The 10,696-nt window shown below is 51.1% G+C and overlaps 1 protein-coding gene across 1 annotated transcript; it reads right to left on the reverse strand.

Moving 5' to 3' along the window:
* Window positions 1-1,189: 1,189 nt before the first annotated feature.
* Window positions 1,190-7,220, reverse strand: LOC138083652 (keratin, type I cytoskeletal 9-like). Its single transcript, XM_068977479.1, has 8 exons — window positions 6,744-7,220; window positions 5,028-5,110; window positions 4,742-4,898; window positions 4,303-4,464; window positions 3,483-3,608; window positions 3,134-3,357; window positions 2,582-2,754; window positions 1,190-1,215 (listed from the first exon to the last, which is right to left on the reverse strand). Exons 1-8 carry the CDS (start codon window positions 7,218-7,220, stop codon window positions 1,190-1,192), a joined length of 1,428 nt encoding a protein of 475 aa, XP_068833580.1.
* Between the last annotated feature and the right edge of the window lie 3,476 nt (window positions 7,221-10,696).

Genomic DNA, 10,696 nt, shown 5'->3' on the forward strand with positions numbered 1-10,696 from the left:
AACATTGCCCACTGCTGTCTTATGGAATAGTCCCCACCTTGCCTTGGAGCGCTTGAACTGTGTCTTTATGTTTCACCATCTGTGAAATCTTCTGAAGCAAATCCCACCTCATTTTTGTCTTGTTTCCCTCTGTAACTAACTTATGATCTGCTGAGAGACTGTGGCAGATGGTTTGCAAAACTTGCCCCAGGGACTTCCTTGGTAGTCCAGTGGGTAAGACTCTGCATTCCCAAAGCAGGTTCGATCCCTGGTCAGAGAGCTAGACCCCACATGCTGCAACTAAAGATCCTGCATGCCACAGCGAAGATTGAAAATCCTGCATGCCACCATTAAAACCCCGTGCGGCCAAAAAAAGTAATACACATTTTTTAAAACTGGCCCACTATTGCCCTACCTCTACCCATACTCTTGCCACGTGATTTTCCAGCTTCTCTCATCAAGAGGAGTCTATTTCCCCTGCCTTTGAATCTGTGACTTGCTTTGGCCAACAGCCTAAGTGACCACTCAGAGCCTAAGCCTCAAGAGGCCTTGCACAGCTCTGTGCATTCCCTTGGAACACTTGCTTGAGCCAGCTGGCTGGAAGAAGAGAGTCATGTGACCCTTTCACTCCCAACCAGCATGCAGCCAAGCCCCAGAGGCAGAGCTACCTAGCTGACTTGGGGCTGACCACAGATGCTTAAAGGAAAACAAAATTCCCCAGTCCAAACTGTCAACTGTGACAGCACGGGCTGAGTAAATGATCGTGATTTTAAGCCACCAAATTATGGATTGCTTTGTTGCAAGTAGAAGTTAGCTGATAGAAAAGCTAACCAATACTCTACAGGTGGATTCCTTTGATTCTCCCTTCACCTCCTTTCTGCCCCTTATCAATCCCAAGGAACAAGTGAGTCAAAGTCCAGGTTTGATTTGCAACAGGAAAGCTTTATTGGGAAATTGAGATAAGGCAGGGAATGGGGTCATCCCCAAACCAGACAGAGGGAGAGAGGTCTCCCCAACCCTCCCAGAGGAGGGAGCCAATGGACAGCCAAAGGCACACATGCCCAGGGAGCCCCATCCCTAATGGGTCTCGGGGCTTGTTGCCAGCTGTTCCCAGTGTTGCAATGCAGTGAGCAGGCTTTATCCAGAGTCTGACCATCTGGGGGATGTCCGGCTGGGGTGGGGCCAGGAAAGTCTGCAGGGGCTCTAGTATCTAGTATCTGCAGGGGCTCTGGTAGCCTGTGGAGAGACAGGAGAGAGGTGAGTGAGAAGAGAGGATTTAGAACAAGAGACGGAGAGACTGGGACTTGGAGGAAAATGGGCAAATGGGGGGCAAGGAGACTGGAGCTCAAAGAGCTGGAGAATCCTGAGACGGAAGGATCCTCCAGTGCTAGCGGCCCCATCCAATTCCCAAAGCTCTGCTGTAACAGCTGGCAGCTGCTCTCCCATTTCTGAGGATGGTGGCTCAGGAGGCAGCCCCGTCCTCCGTGCAGCAGCTTTTGTTAGTAAATCTCTTGCATGTTGAGGGGAAGACAGCCCCAGCCTCTGCCCATAGACACACATCCATGGCCCTGCAGTGCCACCCAACACACAAAACCACCCTCCAGAGAAGGGCGGCTCCCAGGTACCTCTGAGCTGAGCACTGCCAGGCATGTTACCCAGCCTTTTGTTACAATTTCATATGAGATTTTTGTTTTACAAGATTCAGCATGTACAAGGGGAACCTCTCTGACCTAGAGACCGCTTCATCTGTTTGACTCCTTCTTGCATTTAGACTGTTATGTCTGATATATGCTCCTTTGGACAGTTTCATCATATAACTGGCTTGTACAACCCGACCACTGACTACAACACTTGAGACTCTTTTCTGCCTGAACTGTTGCTGACCCAGGTGTCCCCATCCTCATGATGATGAAAAGTACTGGCTGTGGAGCCCCACAGAGCTGATCTCTCATTTATGAGTTGTTTGACCTTGACCAAGAGATAAGGAACCTCATTTTCCTTATCGCTAAATTGGGGATAAGAACAATACCCACCTCATAGGGTGTGGAGAGAAATAGACAAAATAATACTCCACTTCCAACTCATCTCTTAGGCTATTGAGACTTAAGTCTCATGTAGATGTGGTCCCAGCCTCACTTAACACTCTGTCCAAAATAGTGATCAGATCAGAAACAAGGGCAAGTCTACGGCACTCACTGGAGATCTCCCTAAAGTCTCACTCTGTTTAGAATATGTATAATGGCAACCAGGAGAAGGCAATGGCACACCACTCCAGTACTCTTGCCTGGAAAATCTCATGGATGGAGGAGCCTGGTAGGCTGCAGTCCATGGGGTCACTAAGAATCGGGCACGACTGAGCGACTTCACTTTCGCTTTTCACTTTCATGCATTGGAGAAGGAAATGGCAACCCACTCCAGTGTTCTTGCCTGGAGAATCCCAGGGACAGAGGAGCCTTAGTGGGATGCCATCTATGGGGTTGCACAGAGTCAGACACGACTGAAGCGACATAGCAGAGAGGCTCAAAGATATTTAAAAAGGGTGGTGCCTTGACAGCTGACACCGATGCCTCCCCCACCCCACAGCCTTAGAGTTGTCCCTTACCTTGTGTGTCACAGCCACCAGATTTTGAGGAATAGGACTGGGACTGGGATGTCCTTCCACTTCCTTCTCCACAGCTGCCCCCACTTCCTCCGCTGGATCCTCTTCCATAACTGCTTCCACCTCCACTTCTTCTGCTGCTTCCAGAGCCAGTCTGTCCACCTCCATGAGATTCACTGAGAAGCAAAGAAAGCACAGAGATAAAACAGGTGACCCCACATATATATACAAGGATGAACCTGGAGAGAAGACCTAAATGTGAGTCCTCCTAAGTCTTCCTCCAGCAAGGCAGAGGACAGAGGCTGGGCTGGCACCACAGCTGGGAGGGGAGGGACTTCCTCTCCCTGGGGCAGGGAGCGGTCCCTTCTCTCATTGTTACCATCCTCCTTTCTCAAAGCCGAAAGGCCCTGAGGTTCCCCCCTCGGGATGAAGAAATCCTCAGCCCATCAGACCCTTGTGTACAGGAACTTCCCCAACTCCTGTATCCAGCAGAACAGAGGGAGCATCAGGGGTTTAGAACTTCTGGGGCGTGCCACAAAAGCCAGGAACACATACAAATCCACCTGGCCCCCCTCAAGGAGGCTGCGGTAGGTCTTGATTTCCTGCTCCAGCCGCATCTTGGTGCTGAGCAGAAGGCTGTATTCCTGATTCTGGCACTCAATCTCTGCCCGAATGTCAGCAAGCTGGCCCTCGAGGACACTGATCTGACCCTGGATCTGCTGCAATTGGCCAGAGTAGCGGTTCTCCGTGTCTTCCAAGGATTTCTCCAGGGCCGATTTCTAGGGGCAGAGAAGGCACTGAGAAGGATGCTGCCTCATAGCTGGACTCCCCTTCCTGTCCCTGGGGGTCATGTGCAGCTTCCTGCGCCCCACCCAGGCAGAGGATCCAGAGCCTGGCTACCAACCATGCTGAACTGAGACTGCAGCTCGATCTCCAACTCTTGGACGGTGCGCCGAAGCTTGGTCACCTCCTTGTTTCTGGACTCCACCTCCTGGCTACAGGTTGTCACTTCTTGCTCAATCTGTTTCATCTGAAACACAAAAGCTCATTGAGCAGCTCACTGAATGGGGAAGGTTCTTCCCCACTGGTCAGCACCTTCACCTCCAGGACCAAGCCTGAGCCAAAGCCAAAAACAAGTCATCTTGAGTTCTGGGTCCCTCCAGCCAGCCACGTTGTCAGTTTCTCTCAATTCTCTGCTTCTCGGTTTCTCTGTCAGTATGTCTCAGCAGGCTTTAAGACTCTTCACACTTTGCCTTTAAATCACCTTTTAACTTCATTTCAAAGTGCCACCCAGACATATGCATACACATGTACACACCACAAATCCTGTCCTCATGCGTCACCCTCTACACTAGGGGCTGGAGACCCAGGAGGAAGGGAGTCATCGGGAGCTCAGCGCAGTGCTAGGGGCACACTGGGTACCTCCACTAGAGCCTGAAAGCACACAGCCTTATGTAAGCTCTTCACGCTCTGCCTTTGTTCACACACGTAATAAACTCTGAGCTTCTCCAGGGCAGTGATCCTGTGTGGCTCATCTCTGCGACATCAGCACTTCGCATGAAACCTGGCACTGGGAAATTACTTGATAATTACACTTGTGGGCAGTGAATGCTTGGGAAGGAGGATGACTGAGAAGCGCGAGTAGACTCAGAGATGGAGGGGTGGGTGGAAAGGACATGCAGACGGAGGGAGAGAAGGTTGAATCGGTGTCCCGCACCGCTCACCTGAGTCTCGTATTGCTGCTCAATGTCGCTTCGGTTCCTAGCACTGAGCTTCTCATAGTCCTCGCGCATTTCATTGAGGATCTTAGTAAGATCCACGCCAGGAGTAGCATTCATCTCCACACTGACATCCCCGGTGCTCTGCCCACACAACTGGTTCATCTCCTACCGGGAAGAAGGGGATATGAGGTCAGGGTGGGATGGGATCCTCTCCATCACCTTTCAGCCCTCTCCTGCTCCTCCTGGGGTGCAAAAATCCGATGGGACACAGTTGAGAAGTCAAAGCCTAACCACCACCATAGGTTGGGCGTGCATGTCCTCTTCGAGAGTAACGGAGGGGGTGTCTTCCATGCAATGGCCCAAAGCTCCTATCCATCCCCGATTATCCCTGAACTTCTATTCCCCCCTCTCCCCAACAAGCCCCAGGTAGCCAAGACCCTACTTCCTCATGATTCTTCTTGAGGGCCACCAGCTCATCCTGCAGACATTCACACTGCATCTCCAGGTCAGACTTCTGCATAGTTAGATCATCCAGCACCTTTCGCAGACCATTGATATCAGCCTCCACTGCTTGTTGCAGGCTCTGCTCCACCTCAAACCTGCAGACCAGTCAGGGGTAGGGCATGAGCCAGAGGTCACCAGCCCCCACAGGAACCTCCCGAGCACTAGAGGCTGGAGGAAGGATGGATGACAGGAGAAGGAGGAAGAGGAGGACAAGTAGGACTCACTTTATCCTGAAGTCATCCATGGTCATGCGACTGTTGTCAATGTCCACTAAAATCTTGTTGTTTTCCACTGTGACCTGCACAATCTAAAAAAGAGGAGATGGCACAGAACCCAGGCACCCCTGCTACGACCCTCTTCTGGGAGGCAAAAGCCATAGGAGGTGAGGAGCCCATCCAGGAAGATGCCCAAGGGGCAGGAGGGGCTTCCAAAGCTGGTATGTGGCACAGACCCCTCACAGACTTCAGCAAGGATGTTCAGTGTGGCCTTCATTCATTCACTCAACAAATACTTTAATATCTACTCCAAAGGACACTGTGAGAGTTAGAGATCAATGAGATACAGCTCCTCAAGGAGCTTGGTTGACTGCCAAGACCAGAATATCCTAGAAGAGTTCAAGGAAAAGACAGTGGATTTATGGTTACAGGAGATTAAGAAAAGCTTCAGGGAGGAGCTGGCAACTGAAGTGACCTCTGAAAGATGACTAAGGAAGAGGTTTGGGATAGAATAAACAAGATATCCAGAGGCTGTTCATGAGAAGGTGTGAAGGCAAGGGGATCAGGTGGGAACCACAAATTCACTAGATTATGAGCTTCTCAAGGGCAGAGATCACGCCTGAGATGTTCCTATGCTTGCCCAGAGCAACAGTGAGAGTACTCAGCCTCTAAGTTGAGTGGATAGACGGACATGTGGGTGGATGGATGGACGGATGGGTGGATAGATGGATCGATGGATGGATAGATGATGTCTGCCCCTAGAGTTCTAGACCCTCTCCATGCTTTGAGCAGCTAGAATGCATATCTGGGTCCAACCAAACTGGAAAAATCAAGACAGATCCCTAGAAGAGCCCAGAAAAAGTAGGAAGGGAGAGATAAGATGTCTAGTTTTCTTTGCTAGAAAGCTTTGAACTCTCGGGGGCTAAGAGAAGAGACAGGCACAGATGGTCCTCTCTCATGCACCATACGGCCCACTTGTTTTGGACAGCAGCACTCTTATCTCTTTTGTTTCCCCCAAGATTACAGAAAGTTTAAACCAACAGGTGCCTGAGAGCTAGTCTGCCCACTCTCTTTATTAAATGGATAGGAGAATAAGAATAGGCCTGGAGAGGGCACCAGGCTTCCCAAGGTGACACAGTGAATTGGCGGCAGAGCCAGGAACAAGTTGCCCCGTCTCTATGCTCCCTCCACACTGCCTCTGCATGAGCCAGGCCAAGAACTGTTCCTGATAAAAGTTCAAGTTTCCATGGAATCTAAAACACAATACTGTGAAGCAGAAACAAGATCACAGACATAGAAAACAGACCCAGCGGTCGCCAAGGGGGAGGGGGATGAGGGAGGGAAGGAGTGGGAGGCTGGGGTTAGCAGATGTAAGCTTTTATATATAGAAAGGATAAATAAAAAGGTCTCACTTGGTAGCACAAACTATATTCAATAGCCTATAATAAACCATGAAGGAAAAGAATATTTCAAAAAGGAATGCACCTATGTATATATAACTGAATCCCTTTGCTGTAGAGCAGTAATTAACACAACACTGTAAATCAGCTATATCTCAATTTAAAAATTCTTTTTGAAGTTAAAGTTTGCAAAAGATTCTTTGGCTATTATCTAAGTTAGAGTCCAGCATCTTGCCTTCACACAGGAAATAAAGCATGTGAGTGAGTGAGTGTACATATAGGTGTGAGAGACAGACAAACAGAGTTTTGAGTTTCCCCGGCCTACCTGGTTCTTCAGATCTTTGATGGTGTCATAATAGCGAGAGTAATCCTTCCTGACATTCTTGGGCTCCTGCCTGTCATACCAGTCCCTGATCTTAGTCTCCAGGTCAGCATTTTCCTCTTCTAGTTTCTGCACCTTATCCAAGTAGGAGGCCAGCCGGCTGTTAAGATCCTGCATGGTGGTCTTCTCATCAGCAGGCAGGATGCCAGCGTCTCCGCTTCCAATAGCACCCCCAAAGCCTCCAACAGCACTGCCAATGCCACCGCCAAAGCCCCAAAGCCCCCCAAAGCCTCCAACAGCACCACCGATGCAAGCCCCAAGGCCTCCAGTAAAACTCCCAACACTAAAACCGCCCCCAGACCCTCTGCCATAACTGGAGCTGAAGCGGCTTGAGGAGGACCTCATGCTGCCCCCACAACCCCTGCCGCCTCCGCCACTCCTGCGGCTCCTGCTGGACGAAGAGAACTGTCTGCAACTCATGGCGCTGCCCAAGGATGAAAGCGGTCGTAGGAGTGCTGTGGGCTCTGGAGCCAGGATGCAGAGCTGCCACAGAGGCTGCTTACTTATACCTCCAGTGGATGGTGGCACGCCTGGGTGTGCCCACTGTCTGCCCCAGTTGCCCCCAGACAGACTCCAAAGGAGGTCTGGGATTCGGGAGGTGGCCGGACTGCCCCAAGCCGCCGCAGGCTCAGCGTCCTTTGGTGACTGCCTGAAGGCAGCCCAGCCTCTCTCCATTGTGTGGGGTAATTTGATGATGTTAGGCTGTCCAGGGCACCAATAAATCAGTTCTGCTGCCAAGGGAATGACCTATATCCTAGAGTTTGGTCTCCACTGGCCTAACAGCAGTTCTGAGACTTAGTTCCTCGCGATAGAAATCCCCAGAACGGTGATCATCGCGGTCTGCACTCTCCCTGCTCCCACTTGGTGCCCTCTGTGGGTGAGCTGGGGCCAGGGTACCAAGGAGTTATCATAGAGGATGGGGGAGCTACCTGTGTGGGTAAAAAGTCCCAGGCCTCAAGGAGCCCCAAGTTGACGGGGAGCCCCGTCCTTGCTCTCAGGGTCTCCAGTCTGATGGAAGAGATGAGTGGCATGGCAGAAACCCTGAGACAGTGACAAGCAGTGTGCCCCCCAGCACTTGGAAGTGGCAAGCAGAGCTCACACAAAGGACTCGGGAGAACAGACTAAATTAACTAAGCAGTGCTGATACAACCTGACCTTCGAGCAAGAAGGCAAGTGGCTTGAAGTGTCCTAGTCCTTCAGCAGGGTCAGCAATGGATAGGCAATTGACCAGTACAGGTGTCTAGCCTGTACTGAGCCCTGGGAAGGATACTGAGATGTGGGACTAATCCTGCCCTCCTGGGATGTACAAAGCCCTGCCCCTGGAAGAAAGTCAGAGCATATTCTGATCAGCGAGGCCAGGAGAGAGTAGGAGAGAAGGCGGCAGGCTCGGACCAGACTACCTGAGCTCAACCCCAGCTCCGTGCTCACTAGCTGTGTGACTCTGGAAAGTTACTTGACTACTCTGTGTCTCCATTCCATCTTCTATAAAATGATGACATTAATAGTCAGCCCATCTCCTAGTAGGAGACACAGGTCTAAAAATGATAGACTGCCTCTTCTCATTCAGCACCCCCCCCCCAAGTCCCTATCCACTCCTACCCCACCTGGACCTTTGCTACCAAATCCTGGCTCTTCTCAAGCCCTCTGACTCCTTCTCCACACAGGAAGCAGAGTGGACTTTCCAACCCCCGTCTGACCATCACTGACCTCCCTTCACCCCCAAGATAGCGTTCACATTCCTGGTTTTCAAGGCTCGTCCTGATCTTTCTCGCCCCATCTCTCCTGCTTCCCCAGGACCCCTAACTAAACTGTACAATGTTCCCACACACCCTGCATGCTTTGGAGAATGCTCAGCTTGCAGATCCCTCCAGCTGAGGTGTTCCTCCCTGTCTTTTCCACCCAGAAAACTCCTGCTCGTCTTTGGGGACCCATCTGTGTGCCCCCTCCTCTGTGAAGCCTTCCTAGGTTCTCTCCCTCTGGATTGCACTTTGCTCCATAACAGTTTCCACAATGTATCTCTGTGTCCCCTCATCCCCACCGCACGTGGATAATATAAACTCCTCCAGGCCTCTGCTGCTCATCTTGAACTTGATCCTGTGCCTAGCACCGGGTCTGGCCCAAGTAGGATCCCAAGAAACTGAATGAAGGGAAGATAACCAGCTCCAGGTAGGAGCCACTGAGAGCCTAAAGAGCTAAAGGTAAGAAGAGAGAGGCTAGCGTCATCAACAATGACCCCTAGAAGAGACAATGACCTCTGCGCTGCAGCTAAAAAGGCTTTCATAAACAACCAGTGTTCCCTGAGATGCTTTTAGGTAATGTACGGAGGCTGTGTTAAATAATAGTAAATCATTTGCTGAAAAAAAAAAAAAGATTTCCTTTCTTCATTTTCCAAACTTTTGCTCAGTCAAGGAGAAAACCTCAGACCCTAAGCCCTCTTCAATATCCTTCCCCTCTTGACAAGCACGCTGTTTATCAAAACCAAAGCCATTCTTAGATCCAGAACTTTTAGGAAGCGACAGTATCTGCTAGACATTAAGTATTTATTTGTATCATTTCCTTGATAAGTGATTCTGATTTTCATTTTTTGGTAGTAATATAGACTTTTCTTCACAATATGCATGCGGGCTGAGTCACTTCAGTCATGTCTGACTCTGCAACCCTAGGGACCACAGCCCGCCAGGCTCCTCCATCCATGTAACTCTCGAGGCAAGAATACTGGAGTGGGTAGCCATGCCCTTCTCCAGGGGATCTTCCTGACCAGGGATCAAGCCCAGGTCTCCTACAGGTAGATCCCTTACCATCTGAGCCACCAGGGAAGCCCATTCCTTCATAATATATCTTTGTTGAAATGAAAGGTGAGCTTTGATGCACCAAAATGCACTAAATGAATGACTAGGACTAAATATGTTAAATAAATTTTAAACAGATAACACAGAAAGTATTGAAGGCATTTTGTGAATGCCTGACACCTGGGAAACTCTTAGACTAAGCTTGGTGGTGAGAGTGTTAGCTGTCAGCCTTTCCCCAGGCTCCCACCAAGCTCTGCCAGTGAGCCCACCATCTACCTGCAAGGTGACTGGAGACCTGGGAAGGCTGTATCCCAGTCCTGGGCCTGCTTCTATTGTCCTTTCTTTCTCCCCTCGCCCCATCCCCATGCTGATATTGCGACCCCGTGATGGAAGCCTCAGGTTCCAGGTGACCTAGCTGGATGGAGCAGAGTTTAGGCAGAACCAGGGGGAGCAGCGGAGGGGACAGCTGACAGCGTAGCGCCTCTGGGGCCCTGCATGTCCATTCTCTGCAAATCCAGTCATGTTGGGGAATCCTAAGGACCCAGGCCTATCTCTATCAGGGTAGCTGAGACCAGCCTGGCTGACCAGACACTCCCAGCTGGGGCACCTCTGTTCAGCTGACTCAGTGAGAAATGGCCTCTTTCCAGCCCTGGTCCCAAGCCCACCAATCCCTGCCCTCAGCCACCTCCTCAATTTTCTGCCCTCCAGACTTGCCTCGACTCTCGTTCAGCTCAGAGTTAGCAGGCCCCCATCCTTGGACTCTCACTGCAGCAGCCCAGGGAAACTGGCCCTGGGGACCACTGCACAGCCGGCCCTCTCCCCACAGCCCCTTCCCAGGGCCAGCAAGATGAGGACTTGATGGTTTATTTGCTCCGGATTGCCTGTCTAACCCGAGGCTCCCCTAACTTTTGGACTTACCTGGCGGGTTCTCTGCCCGCATGGAGGGAACCCTGGCCACTGCCCGCTCTCTTCTCTTCTCTGAGAGCTGAGAGGACTGGGGCCTTCCTCCCACATCTGGCCATCCCCGCACGTCGGCTCCAGCACCTACTTCTCTCCCCCAGCCTGCCTCTGTTCTCAGTCCTGGCGCTCCCCACTGGGGCTCGGAGG

This window comes from Capricornis sumatraensis, chromosome 8 (genome assembly GCF_032405125.1).
Source record: "Capricornis sumatraensis isolate serow.1 chromosome 8, serow.2, whole genome shotgun sequence".
Classification (NCBI taxonomy): Eukaryota; Metazoa; Chordata; class Mammalia; order Artiodactyla; family Bovidae; genus Capricornis; species Capricornis sumatraensis.

Coding starts and splice junctions, on each gene's coding strand:
- LOC138083652 (XM_068977479.1), bottom strand. CDS start 7,220: ATGAGTTGCAGACAGTTCTCTTCGTCCAGCAGGAGCCGCAGGAGTGGC. Junction 5,111..6,743: donor TCAAAGATCTGAAGAACCAG/GTAGGCCGGGGA, acceptor CCTCTTTTTTAG/ATTGTGCAGGTCACAGTGGA. Junction 3,609..4,302: donor AGCAGCAATACGAGACTCAG/GTGAGCGGTGCG, acceptor TTTGTGTTTCAG/ATGAAACAGATTGAGCAAGA.